Here is a 26609-nt window from a genome sequence, read left to right as displayed (position 1 = left end):
GTTGTAATTGTATTATTCTAAAGAGGCAGTGATTCAACTTTTTGGAGGTTGCGATTGTGGTGCCAGGGTGTAATTGCATCTAATATTTTGCAGACCCAATTTAAAATGAGTGTAGATATTAGCAACATCTCTCTCTGTAATTGGTGCCGCTCAACAGCACCATAAACTCCAACCTCCAAAATGACAAAACAAACATTCATAGGAGCAGGATTTACTGTAGGGCTGTTGCTTCAGCTAAGTGTAATCAACTAACAACTGAGTATAAGCCTCTGCAGAGAATGACTCAGGTCCAGAGTTCACTTCAACAACTCAATACAGAGGCAGGCTATGTTTGCAAGGCAATATAGGTGGTTAGTTTTGTGATTCAGGCAGCTGAATTTCCATCATGACCCTCTCTCGGTTGGATGTTGAACGCTGCTCAGTTTTAGTGACCTGGTGTTACTATCAGGAACGGACGGAATTTCGGTGATATCGATGTTTAAATGTAATTTAAAAGACTGGTCTGAAAAAGTGAGGAAGTAGAAGAGAGAGTAGACAAACATAGAGTGTTTAAACTCAAACTTAACCGACATCTGGTGATTATTCTGTGCAAGTCTTATCAGTTATGTGTATGTTAATAGAGAGAAGCAGGACTGAGTCTGATGCTAATCTGTTGTCTGGTACTATATGCTTTAATGCAGTCGAGCACCAAGCATGTTGGAGCATGTTATCACCTTATCCAATAGACCCAGTGACCCATGCTATAGACCTGTGCATCAACAGTGACCTCATATCAAGGCATAACCATGTAGACTGGTGACGTTGCGGGGTACTTTCGAATAAACTTTCTTGAATTAGACAGCTAGCAGGCAGGCCTCTTATACTGAAATTGAAAGAGCAAATGGGCAGTGAGTCATTTCTCAACCTAAGAACACCGGGTGTGCAAGGACAAAAATCTAAATTCGGGGAGCATGGGAAAGCTCAGGCTGAACGAAGGCAGTCACACCGGCTCAGCCATCATTGATTTCAGATTACAATATAATTTGAGTGGGAGTTCAAAGTGCGTACTGTTAACTCGACTCACTTTTAAAGGCTGATAAATTATGCCGTGCTTATGCCACACAGTGCTCAGCTGTGCACCTGCCTAATGACTTATTAAGGCAATTCCTGTCGGTGCCACTGATGCTGACTAACACGAAATCTGATGAATCACATTAGCATTCTATATGTTCTCCATTTAGAACAAAAGGTTTTGCGTAATGTTCTGACTTGGAGAGCAGAGGGATGAGAAGACCGTGGAAAGGACAAGGTGAGCGAAGTTGGATGAGGGACCATACTGTAAGGGAGAGAAAGGGTAGGGTGGAGAATGGGTGGGGAGAGGGGGGGAGAACACCCACTCTTTTACATCAAACTGACGCACGAGTGCTGACAGAGATCAGATAAAAAAAAAGGCCACATCCCTTTCCCCCTCCCCCTGAGTCAACTGGAGCACTGGTTGTGCTGACGTGGCCGTGGAGTGCCCAGCCTTCCAGAGGAAACAGCCACAGGAAAAATATCAGTCCTCCAGAAAAAAAATGAAAAAAACCCCAAGGGTGACTTATCAAAGGCCACATACATGTTGCATACATACATACTTAGATGCGTTAAGGTTCTAAAGCCACTTCGAAGACCCACCTGTTGTCTGAAAATGGATAGAGATCATAACAAACGCACTCAGATTGGACCACACTCAGGTCCTCTAGCGCATACTGCAAACAGGAAACTTGGCAGACGTGGCGTTGAAATAATGGCAACAATCCAAGCAAACTGTCAGGTTTAATCAGATGTACAAATGGACCCTTGATTAGATTTGGAGAATAAAGAGAACCAGGGAAGATAAGCTACAGAAAGGCTGTCTGGGTTAAGAGAAAGGTGCAAGAATCAAAGGAAAGCACACAGACGGAGCAGTCTCATATAGGAGCTTTCAATAAGCTCTCACTGGCAACACGATGAACTGTGAGCCTATAAAGATAGAGTGGGCTTGATTATTAATTAGAGCTAATATATTGTCTCCATTGACAAATAAAGAGGAGACAGAGGGTGGGCAAGGGAATGCAAACAGGCTAACTGACACCGGATAATAATTACAGCAAAGCAAGGGAATGAGGCCAAGTGTTGAACTGTCAATAAAACTGAAAAATAATAACTGAAATTTAAAACCACAACCTTGTTATTAGTGATGACACTGTGGCAAATGCTCCCCTGTTTGCACTATATGGCACTCTTTTTTTTTTTTTTTTTTTTAAGCAGGCAGGAGATATCTTTTATCAATTAAGGGGGCAGTAATTTGCAATAAGCCGAACATTCTATTAGCAAATTAGCGAACCACGCATGTGTACACTCATCCTCCGCCAGGCTGCTTCTCCAAAACATGCCTGTCCGTGTCCAACCACCACCAATCCAGTCACAGATAGATAGGTAGATAGAGTAGTAGGAGAGAAAAAGAGGAGATGGCTACCTGTGTTGATCTGTGTACAAACCAGAGACTGAAGAGGAAAAGGTGTACAGTAAACAAGGGAGCATTTTAATAAGACAAGCTATGTTTCTGGTGTCAGTAAACTTTGTCTGAATTTGTAATATGTCGAGGCATTCGCATGGTTTCTGCAACCCCACCGGTATAAATGACGTTTACAGGAGGGGAGGGGGATCGGTAACCTTCATGCTTGTGCTTATTACAGAACATCACACGCTGCTGCTGCTTGAAGCCAGACTAAACCAGAGCAAGACTGAGGCCATGACTACAGGGGCCGAATTTTTCAAAAATAATGATTTGTTTGACTCCATCCAGGAAAGAAAGACTACATTCTAAAACCACCCGTTTCCTAAAATAACAAAAATCTGACCCAACAAAACCAAATATGACAAATCTCACAAACACAAGGACAGTCGAGTGGACGTGAAATCGTCCTGCTCCAGACATCCCACCCCTGGCTGAACTTAGAAGAAAAAAATATGTTGTTTTGAACACCCCTCCCTTCTCATCATATTCTACCATCCTCTTTACCCTTTCTCCCTCTCCCTTGGTATCAACCCAGCAATGGGAGAATGAGTCACAAGCTCAGTCATTCTTAGAGCTACACACTGCAGAAGCTGTGAATGAACCGTCTGCACGCACATGTTTGTGTACATGTCCTTGGAGTTAGGTGGGGGAGGTGACAAGCATAAAAAGAAAGTGCTAATGTGTCTGATGTTTGCAGTCATATGTGACCATATGTGACAGGGCTGATTTGGGAGAGGTGCTGTGGGTGAGGAAATGTCCATCCACGCCATAATTGTGCAAATGGGTTTTAATCTTGAAGTATATGACCGTATGAGCTCACGCAATTTCCTAATCCTTCGCAGTGAAAATAACTGACTGACGAACAGCAGCATAATACCTGCGCAACCATTTAACACTTCAAAATGATTCTTAAATGGAAGGCTCGTGTAAAGATTACCACATACTAGTTACTTACAGATTACAGTATTTATCCTCAAGTTCAAGTGAAAAAGTACATTATGGCACTCAAAAATACTCAAGGTAGGTGTAGTTTTGCATCCTAAATGTAAGAATTGTGGTCCGCTACGGTGACGGAAATTTTTATGCTGTAGCTGGCCAGCTGTCCAGAGGTGTAAATTTAATATATTACGTGCATTTGAACTTCTCTCTTGAGATATATTTGCATTTGTTAAACAACTATTTGTGGTACTTGACATGTATACGCCTGACTCCAGTATTATATCTGAAAGTGTGAGTTATACACACGGTGTGTTTTTCTGAGGATATCAAGGCCCTAACAGTCTCAAGCAATTCAACTGATTATATGCTTGGATTGATTTCAGTCCATCCTGAAAACACAGACTTGTCAGAACAGACAAATGATGGAAAAGGTCTATTGTAGAGCTTCTTTAAAGTAAATTCTCACGGAAATTCTCTTGAGAAAGATGATACTACTATTGACAGCGTGGATTATCCCTTCACAACAGTCGGTCGGCTTTAAACATAGAGGACATGACAGCCGCAACTCCCTCTGATGGGAGAAAAAGACTAAACACACCTGCAGCACCATCAGGGACGAGATGAGGAGTTTCACAGCTTTGGCATCAGAGATGACGGACAAGTAGACCAAACAATCAAACTAACATGGCTACAAACTGCGTCAGGTGTATGTGTGCACGTGGGGGTGTGAAGATACATGCACGCTCTCTTTTTAGCTTCTGCAAAGATGCTAGAATGGCTGTCTTGACTTATGTGGAGAAGGCAAATCTCTATCAGGCTCAATAAGGCCAGTGGAACTAGACAGTGCTTTGTGCCATCAACCAGAGACTGAATCATCCAAAGTGAGGGTGAATCACCGGCAGGCTAATACAGAAAAAGAAGAGGATCTAATCAACCCAATGGTTCTGATGCTGACTTGTCTCATCAGTCACTAAGCTTATCAGGTGGCCACAGATGCCAGTGATACAGGCTTCAAATCTAGCATACACTGGCAGATGTTGACAAAGGCCAACCCCAGATCACTGGGGGTCTAAGCTGAAGCTATGAGGACATGTCCGTTCGCATGCAGAGCTCTCTATATGGCAAGGAAGATAGCAAGCAGAAGGATGTTAAATGGCTACTCTAATTAGCTTCCCTTGCTAAAGGTCCCTCCTCCAAGGCAGATATCAAAAATGGCAAATGCCTGCTATAAACTGTGTTTTACGAGATTGTCTGTTCCTATTAAGCAGGCTGTCATGCCCTAACATGTAGCAATTACGCACATCCAGCAGCTAAAAATATATGATTGAATACACAAATTGATGTGGAATAGAGCTAATCCTCTGAAATACGTGCAAACCAGATCATTCTGGCTTTGTAACTGTCTTGCCGTCCTGTCAGCACACACTACGATTACAGATGGAAGCATGCATATGCACAACAGACACCTAAATGAACAGAGATAGTCTGCTGATGGGAACACGCAACAAACCAAATCAACCAACCACATACGTAAGCATGCACGCGCACATGCCTGCCTGCATGCGCGCACTCACACACTCCTCTTCCTCCCTCCTTGCACTGCAAGCGGTGAGTCATCCCTCTATTCACGTCACAGAGAGATGAGTGCACCCTGTGACAGGCCAGTTAGTAGCAGTCACACTGATCTATGTGGCACCTCTCAGCTTCTTGTTTCTCCTCTGATGGAGAAACTATGTATGCTTGTTCCCTATTAGGAAGGTTTACTCAGCTCATAATGGGGGGCTGGTGTGGGAGCTCAGTCAGACAGAAGTAGGGAGAAGAGCTCCTGCCGTGAACAAACTGTGTGATGGCTTCCTGGCTGGGCAGCATCACTTTCCATCATTCCTTTTGCTTCTTTGTCATCTAAATCTGGATTCCTGCGGCGTATCGTCTCATTGTTATTCATACATGCCACAAGGTATAGACAAAGCTACAGACATACCAGTGCCTTCTAACGGTGGGAAAGTAAACACAGCTCTATAGATAGATCAGCCTCTGCTGGGGTCACAAAGGATATCAAACATTATTCACTCACAAGCTTTTATTCTGTTAGTCTGCTTTTTTTCCTTATTAAATCAAATTCACAATTTAAGAGAGAGAGAGAAAAAAAGAGTGGGTATGAGCTCACAGAAATGTCAATACAAGGCGGGATGTCCTGTGTAGCAAGCCACAACCAAAGTGAATCATTTTCAGATCAATGTTTTCCCGGGCAACTCCAATTTATCATAATCGTTTACAATTATGGCCACACAACTCTACCTCCTAGAACTACTCCCGCAGTCTTCTGCTCACGCTGTCAGCAACACGTTGGAGCCTCGACTTCATTGTGGTTGTCACAAAGCCAGCACAATCACCAACAATTGAGGAAATGGAAATGACCGCCATCAGGGTAAATAAGAATGTGTGACATATCGTACTCAAACACCATCTTTCTGTGTGAACTTTTCCTTTAAACACTGTAACTATGCCATATGTATATTTATTATAATAGAATAAACAGTGCACTGATAATCTATCCACTGTCATATTAAAGATCAGGAGAAACATGGTGAAAAAAGGAGAAAATATATATAAATGAATTCAAGAGTGACACACACTAATGAACTGTAATGTAATCAACATATAAAGCTCACAGTGAATGTATTTACACCAGAGTAACTGTGTAAAGAAAACAAACAAAAAAGCTTGACTCTTTATACACTTTATACAACTCTTTGTTTGACTACAATGTTAATTAAAAGACAGGTTCACAAATGTTCCCTCTAACACAGTAATCATGAGACCGTATAAACAGTGAACAGATTTTGTTTGCTGTAATCATCATATAATCATATAGTCATCTCCTGTTCATCCTGATTAGAGATCTGCTCCTTCTGTGCTTGTAATTCAAGTGACAGGGGACAAAGTCCACAGTTCTTGATCTAAGGAGAATTTTCTTCTACAGCTCTGCAAAAGTAATATGAGGCTGTGTCTGAGTTTGACAAATTATGTGGATACCTTCCAAAGCTATAGTCATTTTAAGTAGGAAACTCACTCTGTGTTACTATCGTTCCACCACAGCTCCACAAGAGAACACTGTCTGGAGGATTAAAATAAGGAATTTTGTAATAAAAACACACTTTGGAAGACACCCACTAAATATAATTATCTGCGACTGCTGAAGCCTCAAATTAACCTCATAAACAAAGCGTAAAATGTATGTTTGAACAGAGCAAAAAAGACAGGAAAACTGTTGGTTTGGTCCCCTTGAGTTACACTGGAAGCTTATATGAAAGGGATATTTTATTGACTTGTGCAGACTGAAGATGTTAATGTTTAATTGCTAATCAATTAAATGTTGTGAATAACTGAATCGATTAAAACCACATTTACCAGTGACGCAGAAGACGAGGGACATGCATGTTAGTAAATGTATTGTAGATGTGCTGTAGTAAGCGGTTGTAACACCAGGTGGAGCCTCTAACGGTTTGGCGGGATGAAGTTATAGGGTTGCATAAAATGAACGCACCTCCCTCCTGTCTAACTGCTAACTGTGGCAGTCGTGTTGATGAACTCTGTCGCACAAAGTTGTAAAAATGGATTTAGCTAGGTAGCTGATGCTCATGCTAAAGCTAATCTAGGATTTTCAGACACCAACACAGGCTGTAGCTGCTAATGCTACTAACATTCAGCAGCAGCAAAACTCGGATGTCATGCTTACAACAACATATAAATTCAAGTATCAAAGTGAACTGGCGACATGTTGCTCTGAGTACAAAAATATCTTTGAGTTGGCAGTAAACGCTGACAGATTTCATGGACTGAAAAAGAAGATGTACAGTATATGTAGACATCTGTTCGAGCTGAGCAGCTGTTTCCAGCATCTGGGCTAACGTTAACTAGAGTGAACCAATCACTCCATCGTGTAGATCAGGTATGAGGATTATTTTGACAGAAAACCATTATGGCTTAAGTCCACTGTGAAGAGATTAATAACGTTATAGGTTACTTTCTGTGAAAGATGGCAGCTCTTTTTTGGTGTTTAATACTTTGGACTTTCTTGGGCCAACCATTTAATAGCAATTTTAAATTCTCATGCCATTATTTTTTCTATTTAATTTAAAATACAAGTAACCTGTTTATGTCATCTGTTCTTCAAATTCCAAATGCGACATAACTGAATATTCATTTAAACATTTAATTGACTATTTGACTGAAATTCTTTAAGATTTCCATCCCTAATGCAGACAGAAAGGGTGATTACACCAACATATGTCTAAATACCCATATTAGCATGAGAATATTCGTAAAATCGCATGTAGCCATATACGTTAAGCAATGTGAATCAGCGGGATCAAGCTCGATCAGCTCAGTGCCTCTAGAAGCATCTAATTTCATTAAAACATGTTGTTGCGTAGCACATTCTGTCAAGCTGTAATATTCTCTGTATTGGCTGGAACCATAAGATGCAATTATGTCACTGAGCAGGCTGAGAGCTGTGAGACATTGACTGCCATCATTCCTGTAAAGATACGTCACTGCATCCTGGCCAACACCCTCCCCTTTCAAAGTACACATCACAAAAGGCTGAATGACTCCGTGTGAAGGTGATTGCTGGAAATTAAGAAGTTAAGCACAGATCTAGTGCTGTTGATTACATTACATTGACATAATCTGACAAAAATGCACCTCATTCTTACTTAGAATCATGAGTCACTTTATTAGGAGCAACTGTGCAATCCAATGTAATCCAAAACAGCAGCTCTGCCATAAATTTGTCCTCCTCATTAACATACATGAGGAGGGCTATAAAATAAAGTCAGTATACCACCGCCATTTACTGCAACCTCAATAATAAGCATTAAGTAGAATTATCACAACAACTGTAAATGTGACAGCATTGGATTGCACAGGAGATCCCAATAAAATGCTTGGTGAACATATAATTTTCCACAGAAGTAACATATAGTGCATCTCTCCCTTTCTCTTTGGCTGTCTTTCTAATTCTCAGATGGAAAAATGTTACTGGTCGTCTACATTTTGTTCATCAGCCAAACATAAATGGAGAGTGCAAAACCTCGTCTCTAGTATTTTGAGTGTCTGTGCTTGTGCTCCTGGAAATAAAAATGCAAATTTGTCAAATGCTTTAACACAATCTCTTTGTCCAGGTGTGTAATCTTACAGATGACCAAACTGGCTATCAGAGTTAATGATTCCGAGTAGAATTCTTTAGAGTGAGAATAACAAAATGAGTCATGCATAACAGCAGAACAATTTATTGCGCCGAACATCAGTTTGATTATCCCACCACCACCACAGAGAAAGCTTTTCAGTCCAGCACCAACCTGTGGTAGTTTTCTTTCTTAATGGCCATTGAAAGGAGAAGAGATTGAAGCTATGACATGATTCATATTTAGGAGGCAATGCTAGAATTTTAAACTTGAGTCAAACAATGCTATTCATGTTGCTGCTTTTAAGACTGTCATATATAAACCATTTGTTTAGATAAGGTTTAACGGTATTAAAAAAAAAAAAAAAGAACAGGATCAAACCAAACACCTTTTTAAGAGTGTGCAGTAAAAACAGATTTAATAATGTCATTGTAAATACTTGTTTAGATTATTTTTAAAGCTTCAAACACAACATGCACCTCAAGGGAGATTTTTACTTTTATTATCACTTTGCACGACAGAGTTAATGGTTAAACATGGCTCAAATGCACCCAAATGAGTTATAAGATTGCTATTGACTGGATTATGAGAGAATGTGCATTCAAATCAAGAATTGCACCGAAAAGACTAACATGTCAAACCAGCTTTCTTACCTGTGATACACTGAAACTGACCATCCTCTCGTCGAATAGTGAAGGCCTCACCTGGGTTTACCTGCACCAGGATTACCTGTGGAGAAACAAAGAGCCATTTCACTCATTCATCCATTTCTACTATACAAATTATACCACTGACTTGCTTAAATAAACTAATAAGCGGAACAAGATGACAAGCAGAAAAATATCAGATTCTGGAGAAATACAGTCAAATTCAACAGCTAATGTCGAGTAATGGTTAGATAATGACTGACAGAAAGTTATGAAATGCGTAATTTTCCTCACTATGCATGTGGCATAAAAGCAAATTAAATGTAAATTTCCATAACAATTAACAGATGTTGCTTACAGATGAAGGGCCAGGACTGAAATTGTGCAATTGTTATTTCAGTATAGTAAAAAAAAAATACAGAAAGGAGAACAGAAAACAGTCATCAGTCAGTGTCTCTAAAAGGCTGATATTAACATTACACAATAACAACTGGCGAATTAATCATAATTTCTAACTAAACTGCTTCTCTCAATACCTGGATTTACTAGACAAGAGAAGAAAAGCTGTTCATCGTGAAATATCAGGTACACACTGTATCCTACAATGAGTCATGCAGCTTCTGTCAATACAAAAGACTAAACAATCACAGACTGAATGAGAAAAAAAAAAACGATGGAAAATGTGAATTTTTGTGCAAGTAAACTTTTGAAACCATTTCAATGTTTCTGGCAGTGCTACCTTTTCTGACAACATCCAAATAAAACTAACAACATTAACCATCAGCATTTCATTCGCTTATTCCACAAGTCAGACAATGGGAATAATAAATGAAGACACTGAAATTTCTCCTTTCAAACCCTCTCAAACTGATCACACTCTTAACTTATCATTAGAAACTATAAAATACACGTGACTAGGTTTTTGTTGCCTGGCACCGTGTGTGGGCGCTGGTTACCTCACTCTTGTGGAAGTCGCTGTCATAGAATCTACACTCCTCTTGCAAAGGACTTTGGCTATAGCTCTCTTCAAGCGCTGAAATCATCAGCACCTCCATCTCTGACACTGCTCCCATTCATGTGTTCAGCAGGGAGAGGAAAGAGCCCTTTGACTGCCACACACAGACTCTCATATGTTCATACAAACCCACACAAGCAGCGTCAGCACTAAGTGTAGATGATGGTGGTGGGAGGGGCAAGTTAGGTCTAATTGAATCAAAGTCTGGGCACTTCACAGTCGGGTGCATGTGTGTTATTCACTCCCTTCGGTGTGAAGCAAACACCCCTTCTAGGATGATGATTTCCCTCTTGTCCCCCACCGTTTAATTTTCACAATGGAAATTACAGTTGAAATCAATACTGTGACATTCACTGCACGTCAACAGAAATCAAAAAGGAGGAAATTTTGCTTGACTGCTACTTACTGTTGCCCGCATTGCTTTTGGTCATTCAAGCGTCACTATTCACGCAGTCACAGAGAGGAAAAGATGCTCCAGGGTCCACCAGACCCTCCACCACTTCACCCAACCCTCATGAGAAATCACATGACCTGCGATGCTACCACATCTGGCTGGGCTGGTCTTTTTACACCCTCCACTTCCATCAACTCCTGCATAAAGTCCAGGAAGAAAGCTGACAAGAAGCAAGGAGTGGAGCAGTGTGGGGCTTGGTCTCGTGCGCTGGACGCAGCCTTCACAGAAAGTGTGGCGCGAATCTCATGTTTGCTTAGCCTGGTTCAGCCGCATCTGCTCCAATAGCAGCGCTCTCTGCAGCAGGCGGCTTGTTCACTCTTGCCTCTGGCTCCAGTGCAGCCTCCCTACCGTCAGTATCCACAGCAACCCCTTCAACAAATAAGCCACAGCGATGTCCGCGCCAAACCTTCACAGAAGGGATTGAAACCTTATCAGCAGTGGCCACTCTCCGGAAAAGGAGACAGATGAGTCCAAGAAAACAGGACCAAAAAAAATGAGCAGAGACTTTGGATGATGCCTCAGTTTTGCTATTCAGTTTCCTCCTTGCCTCTGTCACTGACTGGGTGCCAGCTCAGTTAATGCCTGCTGTGCTCCTTAATATGGTTCATTTCAATAGCATTCCATCAGGGTGTGATCATAGCACAGCTGAGCCGGCAAAGGTATACGGGGTCCATAGCATGGGGAGTCCTTTGTTCTGTCTTTTTCACAACAACAACAATGGCGTGAGGGAGCTCAGCGACCCACGCAGCTTCTGAGGCTGACATATACGACTACGCTACAGTCCCTCTCCCTCCCTCCCTGCTCTCCCTCCCCCTCATACTCTCTCTGGCTCCCTCTCCCATTCACAGAGCAACATGCCATACATCCTCTCTTAATACTCCGATCAATGCGAGAGGAGATGAGGTGGTGGGAGTTCAATTGCAGCGCTCCGGCGTTGGTGACAATTGCAGCCTCGAGTTCTCTACCGTCTTCCAAGATCACAAAGCGGCACACTGACAGTCACAACAGAGACAGTATTTGTACAGCGACACAATAAACACAGCTTCCAAGTACTCGCTGCTTCTGTAACATCTGTCCTCATTTATTCTAAATGGATCATTCCTTAAAGCGACAGTGCTGATCACTCGATCAGCATGTGTCAAGTTAACAGATGGTCTTTGTCACCGATACTGCGCAAGGGTGCATTAAAACCCTCCGCAAAATTAATTCCTATCGTTTCATTTAGTCTTTGTAAAAGGAAAAAAAAAATATCTGGATTTAAGGAATTATACAAAATAGCTGCAAGCAGAAATCATTAGGGCCCAAGTATAATAGGCTTATGAAGTAAGACGACTTCAGGGAAATATGAAGTAAAATTAATTTTGGAAGGAGAATAGTCAGAAAAGGGAATTTGACAGCTTACACAGCACAGACACGAATACGGGGTTAAATTGCATTGATCAAATCAACAATCTGTTCAGTCCACTACGCTGACAATCTCTTGAATTCTGACTTTTTTTCCCCCCAAGTGCAAGCAGCAATGGAGCAAAGTACAAAGTAAATCTGAACTGTCACCATTCACTTGTTTGGTTATATAAAAACATGTTGCAATCAACCAAATTGTATGCCAGTCTGACTACAAAACAATTATGGATGAATACCAACTAATCTGATAGTGATCATAGCCAAGCATTGGTACATCAATTCATGCTATTCTGTATAATCAACTATAGACAATAAAGACAACTTTCAGTGGCCTCATCATCTAAAAGAAAGTGAAACAAAACTGAAATGATTAACTCTCCACTGCCAAAACAAGCAACCCGATGCAGTGCCTTTGTTGTTAAGACTTTTTCATTTCAAAGTTCCAACAACATGATAATTTGAGGTTATGATAACCGACTGGCATTTAAGATTTTTTTTTTTTTATTGTTACACCTGAAATATTGGCTCAATTGATTAACTTCAGATTTAAAAATAAATAAATAAATCAACAGAACTGCCACACAAAGTTAAGATATACACTGAAAAGAGGCACAACCTCTACTGTCACAATTTATGATGCATTACCTATAAGCAAACAAAGGGACTGTTTTGCAGAATAGAAAAAAAAGATGAATAATTTTGTAGATAAGTCAGGTTCCTCTTCTGATAACACAACTTGGCATAAGCAAAAACACTGCGCTTAACACTGAACTTGCTGATAGTAACACTGAATGTGTTACTGAATGTCTAGTACATTTGCAAATTTGGAACTATTTTGTTTACCAGTAGTCAAGCTAACAATAAATAAATAATTAATCGCTGAAATGAATGAAATACAGTGGACGTTTTTTTCTATATACTGAAAAAGTTTTTAACCACTGAAGCTTAATATTGGCCGCAAATGTGGCACAGGTACGTTAGGAATTTGAATAACACATAAAGTCAACACCAGGTTAATTGAATTCTAAATTAAACAGCACAAAGTAATGACTGCAATTAAAAGTGTTAATCAACGACAAAATCCAAAGTATTAAACACAGCAAAAGGGCTGCAGTGCTTCACAGTAAATAACCTGTAACGTTATTAATCTCCTCACAGCAGCGGCCTTGAGATAATGGTGTTGTATCAAAATAATCCTCATAGCTCATCTACACGATAAATTGCATGGTTCAACGTAGCTAGCATTAACCTTGCTAAACAGGAAACAGTTTCTCAGCTTGAACAGATGTCGACAAATAGAGTCAAATCACCTTTATCAGAGCAGGAAATCTGGAAGTAATTACAGCCAACACTAAAACATTTTCATACTCAGAACAGAGCATCACTGTTACATTTCATCATTTCAGTTTTAATGTAGTTGGAAGCATGTAATCAAAGTCATCCTGCTCTTGAACGTTAGCAGCATTAGCAGTTATAGCTGCTCTCTGCTAACAGACACTCAAGCTCCCAGCCTAAATTAGTGTTTGAAAATCCCAGTTTAATGTTAGCATTAACTTCAGGTAAAAGCCAAACCGGACATCTGCTGGACATCTATTTCATAACTTTGGTACTGGAGATACACTCATTTTATGCAAATCTTCCTGTCAGTCAGCAAACACACCTATAACTCCATCTCACCAAACAGCACCTGTTTGCAATGAGGCACTACAGCAAATCTTGAATACACTGTCTCACACATATCTCTTGTTGTCTGTTTCTTTCAGTTAATAGACTCTTAATTGATTGAATTATTGATGGCAATTACTTGATTAACAATTATGTAATAAAATCTCTAATGGCAAGCTACCATCAAAGACCACCTGTGCCATGACATCATTTTTAAGCAGAGAGACTCTGAAAAAGTGGCAGTATACTGCAAAGGTTACTTTTCACACAGATGACTAAGCACTATAATGTGCAGTGGTTTCCCGGCCACATTCAGAACAGGGATGTTCTTTTCTAACCAAACACTAGATGGAAGACACCATGCAGCGACAGGAACAATGAAAATCAGATACACTGCCACAGATTTACAGAACACTATGTCCAAAGGTGGAAAAAATATATCTTGTTCCCACCACCGTAAAGATTAACATCCAGGTGTGAGTCCTATGCAAAGAGATTGAGGATCAGTTAGCACACGCTGTCACACAGGTGGCTGCTGCTGTGTTTTATTACCCAGGACAATGGCCCTGCTCTGTGCGTTCATGGCTGTTAGCTCTGACGTTTTTCGGCCGTCTGTGACTCAGAGTTCGGGTTTCTCACTATTTGTTCCTCTTAATTGTTTACTGTGCGTTGATGTGACATAGCAGCTGAGTGGACAGGAAGCAGGAGCCAAATGACACAGGGAAAATCCTGCCAGTCGGAACTGGCCAGGAACTAACGCAGTCTCCCTGCAGCTGATGGCATACACTTGCGTGTGCAATGGTGATTCAAAGCAATTTAATGATCCTCCACCCTCCAAGATCCCCTGGAAACGATGCATAACTGGATAGCAGGATATAAAAAGACAGGTAAAAAAAAAAAAAGAGGCGCTCATGCTGTTGCATGTTCTTGTAAATAATCATCTTCTAAGCAGTATTATGTCAGAGACGATAATTAGGTATATGTATTTATCAGAGCAACCACAAAATGTTACCAAAGCGCAGAGCCAATCGGATCCTTGCATGTATTACCTGAAATCTGAGTCACACAGTATTTTCCACTGGCTTCCTATTTGGTATGTTAATTAGCTTCATGTTTCCACTTAACGTCATAGCATTTTCCTATCAACTCATGAACAGTGAACAACCGCCACTGACTCATAGTGATTTTGGGCTTTGCATTATGGGACTATATAAGCGAATATATTCTAATAGCCTACAGAGTTATCTAATACTAATTACTTGGACAAGTCTTGCAGGGTTTAGCAGCACAAAATGACCAGACTGCCAGTTATATCTAGCTACGAATCATTCTTTTGTTGGCCAGGTTCCCTGTTGCAATAAATTCATTCTATTTAAAAAGTTCCTTTTCTTTCAATAAATGAATGCTTGCAACTTTCAAAGGGGTTTAATGACCAAAATTCAAAAATGAAACATTTCCTGAAAACTTTAAACATTTGAAAAATGTCTTACTAGTTATACCCCTCATAATAAGACTGAAAAATGAAAATAAATGACAAACACTAATGCACCACTGACCTGCATACTCTCAAGTATGAAATAAATAACATGAAACACTTTCAATAAGACTTCTGCAAAATATGAACAATAATCTTAAACTGGAAGTTAATGCCAGGAGTGCAATCTCAGTTTTACAAATGTACAAAGTAATGCTTCCTCTGTGAAACACAAATCATATTAATAAAAATTCTATGCCAGTTTAATAATAAAGTGTTTTAGACTGTATTGAAGATCATACCTTTGAGGTTTCAAAATACTGCAGTTTATCTCAATATTAACTTTCCCATTTAATAGAAGTTACTGTTAAAACAGGACAATATGAAGTACTATAATATCCATTTGGGTACATAAATTTATGAACAAAAGCTGAAAAACTAAAATTCCATCTGCCATTTTTACTTGTTTCAAAAATTATTCAACAAATCTCAACAAAGTGTGTATTAGCACCAATATCTGCTAGTTCAGTACACCTGGATTTACTCATTGTCTCAACTTCTTTCTTAATTTGATCAAAATGCATTCAGCTGATGTTTAAATAAGATTTATTTTTGAAACCGTCAAGGACTCGCCAGTATTGATATGAGTGCATGGTGAGGTTCACTCTACAGCTAAATGTCAAATCAAAACCCAAATAAATGAGGATGTTCAGGGCTGCCTATTGACCTATTATATTAAAGAAATAAATGACAGTCTGATGCTGCCACCATCATGATCCACAGTGGAGCTAGTGTTACATAGTGATATGCTGTGGCAGTCCAGATCTTCACTAAAGCTGGATTTTGGATAAATCAGACCACATTATTTTTTACACTGAAGCACTGTGACAATTTCACACGAATTTCTGTAACTTCAGGCATGCTGTAATGTGTGTGTTGTTTTTTTTTCCTCCTCAGGAGCTCTTTCCATCTGGCTTCTCTGCCACATAGCCCACACTTGTGAAGTGCTGTACTGAGTGTAGTCCTTCCAGAGGAATCTCTCATCTCAGTGAAGGCACTTTGTGCTTCTGTCAGAACAGTTCTTGGATTCAGGGTCAGCTTCCTGGCCAGGGTCATTCCAGCTCGGTCACTCTGTTTGGTCAGTCAACCTGCTATGTCTAAAGTCCAGGTACTTGCACATTTAGACCATTTATAATAATGAAGAAAAATGTGCCCCTCCTGAATTTCCAAAACATTAAAATTCATGTTTTGTTTTTTTCCGGTGTCTGTGATTTCTCTCAGGTTTACTTCCTTCCAACCATCCAACCAGTCAGTGTCGGCTATGAAATACTGACAGGGAGAGTCTGACTAAGATCTTAACTTTCAGTTAGTACATAAACTATTAAGTGACTGCTGTGTCACAAACATGATATGAACACATTTTCAGATTGCAACTTAAATAAAGTAATTGTTAATTGATGTCTTTTGGATTACCATTTCTACTATTACTTTATAATACCACCCCCAAACATTCTGCTATTTTCTGTTTGATTAATGATAGGACTGTTTCTATTTCTCTAATTTGAATACTTAAGGGACGATGCAGAACAATACAAGGCATAATGGTACCATTTGATGTAATGTTACAGAGTGTGCTTAAGGCTTTTCATGCATGTCTTTGTTTAACTGCAGTAATTATGGCTATAACCGTTATAACCGGTGCAGGTTTTCCTGCAGAATTAGATTCTATCTGTGGCTATAGCTGACAGGCCTGAGTTGAAGTTTAACAATTATCCAAGTGCTGTGTGCCATGTTTGCTGCCCCAGAAGAAGGAGTAAAGGCCCAGTTTATGCAATGCTACAACGTCATCACTGCACTTTTAGTCTGGGCAGTAAAGGCTGGTTACCAGCTACAAACGAGGATGGAGTAGACTCAGCCTAAAAGCAGATGTGTCGTTGCTATGGTTACAATCAGGAAAGGTAGGAAAAGACTTGCAAATAACTTAATTGAAGAGTTGCAGCTCCCAAATTGATCATGTTGTGTTAAGAACAAAGTGCTGATAGACTATCTTATAGACTTGAATGCATCTTACAGCAAATTTGTGCAGAGGTCTTCATTATACTAAGCATTTGTGAACTCCAGATTGATTCTATTCAGGAATTTGGCCAACCGTTTTCTTTGTGGGGAAAAGCCAACAACAATCCGTCCTCTTGCACATGTTTTGATCCAGTGTGCACGGAGGAGGGGCTATTCACCGACTGGTCTGTTGTCAATATGACCGTGTTTGTGAGAGAGAGAGCAAAAGCAGGGCAAGGCTCTACAACGAAAGCTAATTTTAAGCCTTTAAAATATAAACAACAAAAATAAATAAATAAAATATCAATAGATGGGAAAATATATGTGAAACATAGTGACTAATGAAACAATTGTATATGGCACTGTTCTCTAAGATGGATAAAGAAATAAAAACTGCTAAAAACAGGTCAACAAATATACTTTGCAGCCCTTAATATACCTGGGCACCCTGCCCAAGTAAAATCTAAATGTGGGAAACATCAAGGTGTCACTGCCTGTCTGTATGAGGGTGGGGCAAAGCTTCCCACACATGGAGGACAATAAAGCAAAATCAAAACAGAGAGGCCACAGTAGTGACAATGAAATGACTTAGTTTACCCAAGTCGATGACAACAATGCTCATTATCCATAAGTGCAACAAAATCCGCCAGTGTGAGAAGAGAGTAATTTATCAAACAGCCGTTAAGTGAGCACAACAAAAACTTCTAGAAGTGCTACGTCTGCAACCGCTCTGCCCACAGTCAACTTCTTACGCCCTCTTAATCCACAGCCACTATGTTTTTACACAGTAATACACAGCTCATTATGCTAACAGTGAGTTGTTCAAAAAACAGAAACACTAATTGTATAGAACAGTCAAACCCGCTTAAATATGCGTCTTAAAATTAGTTGAAAGCTTGTAGACAGCGAGGTTGAGACCAACCCTCCTCCTCTCTATTAGAAGTGACTGTCAGGCAGTGAGTCTCTTCACATCTGCGGCAGAGGGAGGATGACAAGGGAGAGGATGAATGATACCACAAGTCTGCTGGCCAGTTTATTGAAAAAGCCTCACAAAACGGGGCCAAATCACTGTCTAATGCAGGAGTAGGTGGAGTCATTCTAACGGTTTTTATAGCATTTACAAGCTGGTCAGCAGAGGAGATAATGTCTGGTATTAATTATATGACGCATTAAAAAATATTCAGGATCAGCCACAATAAACAGTTAATCATCCTTTATTTGTCATCAGTCCAGAAATTCCACATCGATACACCACTCGGACTCGTGTCTGCTCTGAATAGTGGTGCAGTGAGGTTTGGTTTGTCTTACTGGCTCAGAAGAAAGTGTCCTAAACACAGCTGAGTCACGCACTGTCCGCCTCCTCACAATAGTTGACAAATAGTGGGCTCACCCCCATCTTCGCAGATGATTCAGTAGCTGACCAGGAGCCGAGCAGAGTGGGTTGCATTTTTTGTCACAGCATTGAGCCCTCTGGCAGCTTGTGAGGGGCACATGTCCAAGGCCCCGTCTCCTGTGTCTAGCTATAGCATACAAGGCCAGCACTAAAGACAGCTGAATTGAGAGTGAGGTCTCACTATCCCACAGAAACATTAGCCCACACATGACACGTAGCCACAAGCAGACCACACACTCGCGGCTGTGTGTTCCTTGTTCACTTTATGTTGTTACTATTCAATGCCGAGTGCTTTTACACACCACCAGGGCAAACTGTGGGTTTTTTGATTTTTAAATCTCAGCTCATGCTGAAAAAACATAAAACAAGCGAGTTTGAATTAGAATATCAGTGAAAATCAAAGCTACCGAAAAAATAAAATCGCTACTCCTCCATTCACTGTTCTTTCTAAGCCATCCCTCTAATGTGTTACGGTGTTTTGAAAAATCTTGTAATTGTATATATTTCCCCAAAGGTTGGATGATTACTTGGAGATTTTTTAACAGAAACTGCACAGCAACAAGTCTGTACCGAGGAGTGATACTAATCCCTTACAATCTGTCAGGTTTCAAGCACAGACCTAAAGCCCATCAAAACAGAGGAACATGAAAACATGAGCACAGAGAGCATACAAACATTAAATGGCAGGTCTAATGAAAAGGAGTAATGAACAAAATGGGAGAAAATATACATATCCATCAGTACAGTCAACAGCTAAGTACATAAGCCATTAGCTAGGCTTAAACATTGACAGAAACAGACTGATTCATCTGTTACCAATTTAGCTTCTGAACCAAACGGCAAGAGCAGGAAAAAACCAAAGGGGGGAGGGGGAGTTTAAATGGAAGGAAGCAGTGAATCATACTGTAGCCAAAGTCATCTCTTAAAAGGAATCATCTCAGGTAATGACCCCAAGACAACAGCTTCCTCTCTGACTCAGAATAATTGGTCCAATGGAGCATTAATACTGAGCCAAGACTGGGATAAAAATTTTTTTGAAAAAAATCAAGAACAAAGAATGAAGTGTCCTTGCAACTTCTCTAACTAAAGGTCAGAAACCGAGGGGTCAGCCATCGCCGTGAATCGCCTTCACTGTCACCATAGTCCTGCCTCATTCTGTCAGGGCCCAGACCCCTCCAGTGGTTCCTGCTCCTCACTCTGCAGCTGTCATGATATTTATGCACCTCCTCAGACACCAAAACCCACACATAAGCTACATTTTATTCGCAGCGTCGTTGAAAAACAACAATGCTTGAAAATCCCCACATCAAACACTGCGAAAAGGAAGCCTTCGCAGGTCACTTTCACAGGTGCTCAGGGATCAGGCTCTGACGCCACAAAATCAGGCGCATTAAATCTCCTGTGCCATGTGTGCTCTCCACAAGGTATTAAAAACTCCCTTAATCGGAGAACGCACTATATGCTGCACGGGTTTCCATTGAGCACATGAACACAGCTTAAAGGTTAATACAATGAAAAGGTTAATACAATAAAAATCGCAGACGCTGTCAAGATAGGCGTGCAGAGAGAAATTGATTTGTCTCAGGAAATTGATGTAAGAATCAAAGATATGGCTGCATTAACTGAAAACCAAGAGCCAATCAATACCGACATCAAAACCTAGTAAAGAGAAATGCAACCAGTTGGGTGCTCCAGAGACTCGAGTGTATATGCCTGTGTGTGACCCAACACTCCTCTGCTCTTAAAAAATACTAGAGGAACACCATGAACCAGAGAGATCTATTCTTTAATATGCTGCCTTAAGTATCGATTTGAGCATCTCCTGTGGGGAAAGTCAGCCTGACACAAACCCGCAACTGACATTAGAAAACCACACCCAACTTCTTACCTTGAAAAGTAACAAGAGCTTTTAATTTCAAGGACATGCACCCATACAACACTGTCGAAAATGATAGACATGTGTGGAAAATATTGACCTTGAAAATGCACGGTGCAATATCCATTTCTGTAACCATTTCAGTGAAAAATACTTGCATAATGGATGCTGCCCAAAAGGTCGCCCTGTGTATCAGTCCCCATTGTTCACTCTTGGTGTGGCTGCAGACCTAATTTCTTTCAGCGCCAAGTGCTTAATACTTGAAATAAAATACTCTATGGTATTGGTTTTCTGTATTTTGCATAGGGATGACACTGCTTTGTAGCTTCCACTACACAAACCTATTAGTTTACTTAATGTAAAATTTATAAAATACTACAGACGCAACTCACAACTATATCATTATCAATTAAATGTACAAGCAATAATTTTGTCTACTTTTCAACAGATAAGGGCGTCTCCTTTTTTTGTCTGATCAATAGTCGAAAGGTATTCACTTCACTATAATGTGTAACATAGAAAAGTAATCCTGATATTCGAGAAGGCTGAAACAGCCAACATTTGACATTTTTGCTTTAAAAAAATGCCTAAAGCAACATTCAATTTTCAAAATAGCTGCTAATTAAGCTTCTGTTGATCAACTAATTATAGATAAAGACATAAAAACATATAAAACCTTTGCTTAATAGCAATAAACCCTGTTTGCACACAATTTCAGAGCATGTATCTTGGTGAAATGCCTGAGAGGGATACACAAACATGTTTGAAAAGCACAAATAATTGTTATTCCTATTTCAGCGATCATGAACATGCAGTGTCTCAAATTGGTCTGAGCAGCAGGGTGGTAATGGTGTAAGCCAGGTAGTACCAGCAGCATTTTATTCTTTTAGCTCTCATAACAGCGTAAACAGTGACGTGATATGTTCAGGCAATCGGGTAACCTTTGTGGGAGGTGGTAAGGTAACTGAATTCCATGAGAACGCCACCTTCACAGGCCAATACAACTAGCAAAATTTGATCTCTACGTGAACAAAGCCTGATTCAGGTGAGGGTTTTTCCACAGTGGAAAACGGCAGAAATGGGTGGAAAGTCGTGTTTAGAGCGCAGTGCTAATATTAGCAAGTCTTATCAAGGCAAACTGCGTAAGACTGAGGAAGTGACTGCAAAGATATCACTGTGGGCTCCAAGCTATCCCCCAGGAAGTCAGGGAAACTTGAACAGATCGAACTGTTGACCATCAATGTGACAGCGAAATCACCCAGGCTTGTCAGAAACACTCAGTCTAACTGTGATACTGACAAGAGATGATTGGTGAGGGGATATCAGCCCATATCCTGTGCAAAAAAGGCAAAACTGCCATCAAAACCGAGAAGCCTGTGGTTGATAAGTTACAAGCACCTGTTGTCTATGAAAGATGTTCCATGAGCAACGGCAGATCTAATTGGTTTGTTTCAATACTTAACTGAGTAAGAATTAGTTTAGAATCTGAAAGAAGCCTCCAAGCATATCAGGTTCACAAGCAGCAGATTTAAATGTATCATTTAAATGTATCAGAAAACATTTAGAAGTCACAGCAACATAACAGTGAAAGAACTACTTCTAAAAATGCAGCTGTGTTTGAAATGTTGTAATCTTCATTATTCCTTTTATTCACTAAGTTAAGGTCAACATAAAATAAATGCATATATATTACAACTAATTCATTCATGTACATGAATGGTTCAAACATCTTTTGGAGTTATTATTGCCTTGACACACATGGCTCTGACATACAAGCCTCTGTTGGACTACATCCAGCCAAATATCATATTAGTGCTTCCCTGCTGTGCTGGTCAAACTATACACTGTGTCCCTGCCTTGAGCAACTCAGTTAGCACTAAACTGTAAGTGCACCAGCTAAAATTTCTCAGTTTCACCAAAGAAGTTCATTTATGTAGTGCTTTTTCAGGGCAGCACTATTCCTGGCTTTGTGAAGCACTCCAGTGTTTTGCATACAATAGTACAAATATTTCTGACAAGCACTAAAAAAAAGCCCGACCCATGCAATTATAACTGTTTTTCCACATGTCAGGCTTAACTGCATGGGGTCAAAGACACAAAAGTTAAACAACTGCACATACCAACAACAGACAAAATAAGTCAGAGGCACCGTTTCAGACAAATCCCCTCAACTGTAATTACAAGGCAGTTTGCTAGAAGTCAATTTGGGCATAACAGACTTAATGCAGTGAGTGTGACTAATAGCAGAGAGACATGAGAGGGCAAAAGGGGTCTGAATGTACCTGCTGGGGGCCCTCCCCGTTGACCATGGCTGGGGGTGGTGGTGAGGCCAGGATTGGGAGTTCAGGGCTGAGAAGCTGGCCAGACTCCAGAGGTGGCGTGTGGTCTGCCATGTCTCCCTCATTCACACCAGTGAAGAGGTACTGCTGCAACAAAGACACAGAGATCAATGGAAATGTACAGAGTAAACCACAAAGGTTTGTGACGTCATCGTCTTGAGGAGCCATTCAACGTGTGCTGATAACTACATTTACCCAGAATGTATACAGAATGCTGCTTCTCCCTCCCTTCTGTTGGTCTACATTGTGAGTGGATCATTACTTAAATTTGTAGCCACAAAATGTGCACTGTGTCATCCAAGGTAAAATTATGGTTCACTATGTTTACTCTGATCACCACGTAAACTGTAATGTTTTTTTTTTCTGCAGATATGCATAGCATAACTAAAATGCAGCATTCTAATAAGCAACTAAGACGCCTAAATAGTGGAAAAGATAGCTAGATGACGTGTTTTATACATGTGGATGTTCGCATTATAATAATAATAATAATAAATTTTATTTATAAAGCGCTTTTCCAAAAACTCAAAGACGCTTATGCAGCAACTACCAGACAAGGTTGTGCTAGAAGAACTGGAAACCGGATTACAAGATGCAGCTCATTCATTGAAAAGAAAGCTGCTCAGTAGCGCATACAACTGAAACAATTCCCAAGATTCCTCCTGTTGGCCCTAACATACAAAAATGAGATAAAACAAAATGAGCATACAGCCTTTCTAGACTGTTATTGAACCCAACAAACCAATTCTATTCTAATTGTATTGCAGGGTCTGTGAAAAGTACAGTTTTATAGAAGTATGGGGGAAAGAAAGCTTTATAGGCCATTTTTAGGCCATGTAATGACACCCGGTGCTGGTCCTACCTAGTTTAGCTACAATGAGTGCAATGCCAATGAGAGCTGCCAGATGCTGGCTCCTTGCAATCTCATGATTCAGTTCAAGAAATGTGAATTTCTGTCAAAAAAATATGCAGTCAATTATGTTTTCAGTAAGCTGATAAGGCCTCAATTACTAAATTTGGAGCCTTTAATAAGAGTCTTGTTGGCCATTTTAAAAGTCATTGCTCTATAAATAAGATACGAAGGCTTTTCGAGAGCTCTGATGTCTGCAGTGTGGCGACTGATTGACAGTCATGATTGACAGCTCGCTTGACTGTGGCCCTCCCTGGTTCTCGAACTCCCGCTGAGTCAGATTTTTGAAGCCTTTGTTATTTTTCTACAGCCATGCAGCTCTGTTGTTTCTTAAACGAGTTACACTAATAAGACCTACCCAGGATGCTCTTATGCAATATTCTGATACGCTTAATGTTTGGAGCTACTTGATTGCAACAGCTGACCTGTAAGCACATGGTGGATAAATTATCTAATGTTAACTCATGGGAGTTTGTGTTTCCAACAACCTTGTGTTTGCTTTGGTCTGAGGTAGCAGGTCAAATTAAAGAAGCACTGTTTATTCTTCCACATTTGAAAGGTCTTGTCTCCATTTGGCAAAGATCTGATCCTAAACTGCAACTTTGGTCTTCAAATCTTTAGTACAAAATGGCAGAGTCATATTTATCACTACAAAATATCTCATAGCATCTCTTAAGCACTTTGGTTTAATTTAAAATCAACAGAACAGAAGGACAAATGCTGAGTTCAAAAAGTTGTTGTAAATATTTGGATATAAAACTTGAGCAACAGTAGAGACATCTGTTAACCTTGATTGCAGGCAGATTGTTTTAATTACAACATTAAGGCCTATAGTTAGTGATTGACAATTCAGCCTTCTCTAGTGTACAAGGCATCAGATATGAGGCAAATAGCCCATAAATGCAAAACATAATGACAAGCTGAGTGGTACTGAGTGGCTATTTGACGCACAACATAATTAATTTCCAAACACATCCATTGTTTTCCACTGCCAGGAACAATGCTGGACTCTAATGAAAGACATTTTCTGATGCTCATCGGTGAACAACCAGGTCAGGCCAGCTGTTGCAGCCAATCTTAACAAGCCTGATCCCACACCAAAGACAGGATTGATCAGATGCAATTATTTAAACAGAATACAAATCTGCATGTAGGTAAAAGTCACTGGAAACTCCAGTTTCTGCTGTTGCATTACCTATTAGTAACTACTCCTGCATGGTTTCACACACATGGAACTTCTATACAAAATCATAAAGTGAAATGGCAAAACATGATCCCAAGTTACACTAGAAAAGAAGTTTGCCTGAAGTGGTTTAGAAGATCAGAAATAAACTGAAAAAACATATGCGCTCTCTCTCTCTCTCAGTATCTGTGTCAACTTTCAGAAAGGTGATGCAAACTGAGTTAATGTGATAGCAACAATGACTCAAAGTGAAACTGCATTGTGGTTACTGGTAAGCCGCTGTTCCGTCCTATTAAAAGTTCTGCCTACATTTAAATTTAAATGATTTTTTTTTTTAAATAAGTCAAAATACAAACACACCTGCATGAGTGTAACAAATAAAAAAGACATGAGAAAAAAACTACATCTACAGAAAAACATCCTATTAAACTCACCCACCTGCAACTGGATTAAAATGGCACATCATGTCACAAAGTGAAAGGAAAATACAATAGTGTAATGTATTGTACATGACATCTGTCAGCCTGCAGTTAACTTGCTGAGCATGCATACAGCTCTGTATCGTGTTTATGCAATGTCTTAGAAGGAAGGAGCACATAAGAAAAGGAAATTGGAAATGATTACATACAGAAAATTGTTAAGCCCTTCATTGAAAGAGACAGTTTCTCAATTGTCTCCTCCGCTAGAGAACAAAGTCAAGTAGACAGTGTTGTCCAGTCTCTTATCCTTCAAATAAACACAAATAACCAAAAGCTGACAATGGACCTATATTATGTCTTCTAAATTGTAGCAATCAACAAACAAATCAACCAAGCTGGATTATACATAAGCTCATGTGAAGTCAAACCCTGTGAGAGTATCTAGAAAAACACAGTTTCTCATAAAACACTGCAATGAAATAAGAATAAAAAGTCAAAGTACCATATTAAGGACTGGCGACTCATGAAAAAAACCCCAAAGATTACATGGCAAACAAAAATTCCATCAATACCGACAGAACAGCATGAGAGAAATGTAACGTGTCCTTGAACCTAATTACACTCTGGCGCATGCGTCCCTAAACCTCACAGTGATCTGGCTTATCTGTTAGCTTTAGTCCCTCCCCTCCTTAAGCTTAAATAACAAAGTCAGTTTACAGTGTGATGGTCAATGAACTGGGCTTGAGAGAACTAATGCTTTAACAGAGGGCTGACATGAAAAGAGCAATATTACTGTCAGGTACTAGCAGTATTACTAGATTCTAGATAAAGGCCAGACTATTTCTGAGCTCCCTTAGGCCTCTGAGTCAGTCATTACAATGGACTATATTACTCAATACATTTTCAAGTAAATTCACATTAAAGATAATGCTCACAACAGCTACTTGGAGGTCATGAAAATGAGAAGTACCAAAGGGGAATCCCTGATGACTGGCCCTTATCTTCTTTACATTTCCACCTGACTACCCACCTTTCACACGCTGGGTGAAGTCAACAGTGGCAGGAAAGAAAGATCTAATAGTTCATTGTGCATTTTTCCAAAATTATGTCATTTAATTGGGGTGAGTGT

General features: G+C 40.0%; 1 protein-coding gene across 6 annotated transcripts in view; it reads right to left on the bottom strand.

Annotated features, from left to right (window-relative positions):
- fndc3a (fibronectin type III domain containing 3A) overlaps positions 1 to 26609 on the bottom strand; it is a 48151-nt gene that overhangs the window by 20015 nt on the left and 1527 nt on the right. For 2 of the 6 annotated variants that reach the window (XM_035944715.2, XM_055012248.1), the window contains exons 2-3: positions 22912 to 23055; positions 9300 to 9375 (exon numbers count right to left, since the gene is read on the bottom strand). In XM_035944715.2, the coding sequence (XP_035800608.2) occupies positions 9300 to 9375; positions 22912 to 23022 (187 nt within the window). In that variant the 5' untranslated portion in view covers positions 23023 to 23055. Of the gene's footprint in view, positions 1 to 9299; positions 9376 to 10714; positions 11255 to 22911; positions 23056 to 25982; positions 26001 to 26609 lie in introns of those variants that run through there. The other 4 variants (XM_035944714.2, XM_055012247.1, XM_035944713.2 and 1 more) reach the window with 3 other exon arrangements.

Source organism: Amphiprion ocellaris, chromosome 7, assembly GCF_022539595.1.
Source record: "Amphiprion ocellaris isolate individual 3 ecotype Okinawa chromosome 7, ASM2253959v1, whole genome shotgun sequence".
Taxonomy (NCBI): domain Eukaryota; kingdom Metazoa; phylum Chordata; class Actinopteri; family Pomacentridae; genus Amphiprion; species Amphiprion ocellaris.
The sequence above is the reverse complement of the archived record's forward strand: the minus strand, read 5'-3'. Positions and strand labels throughout refer to the sequence as shown.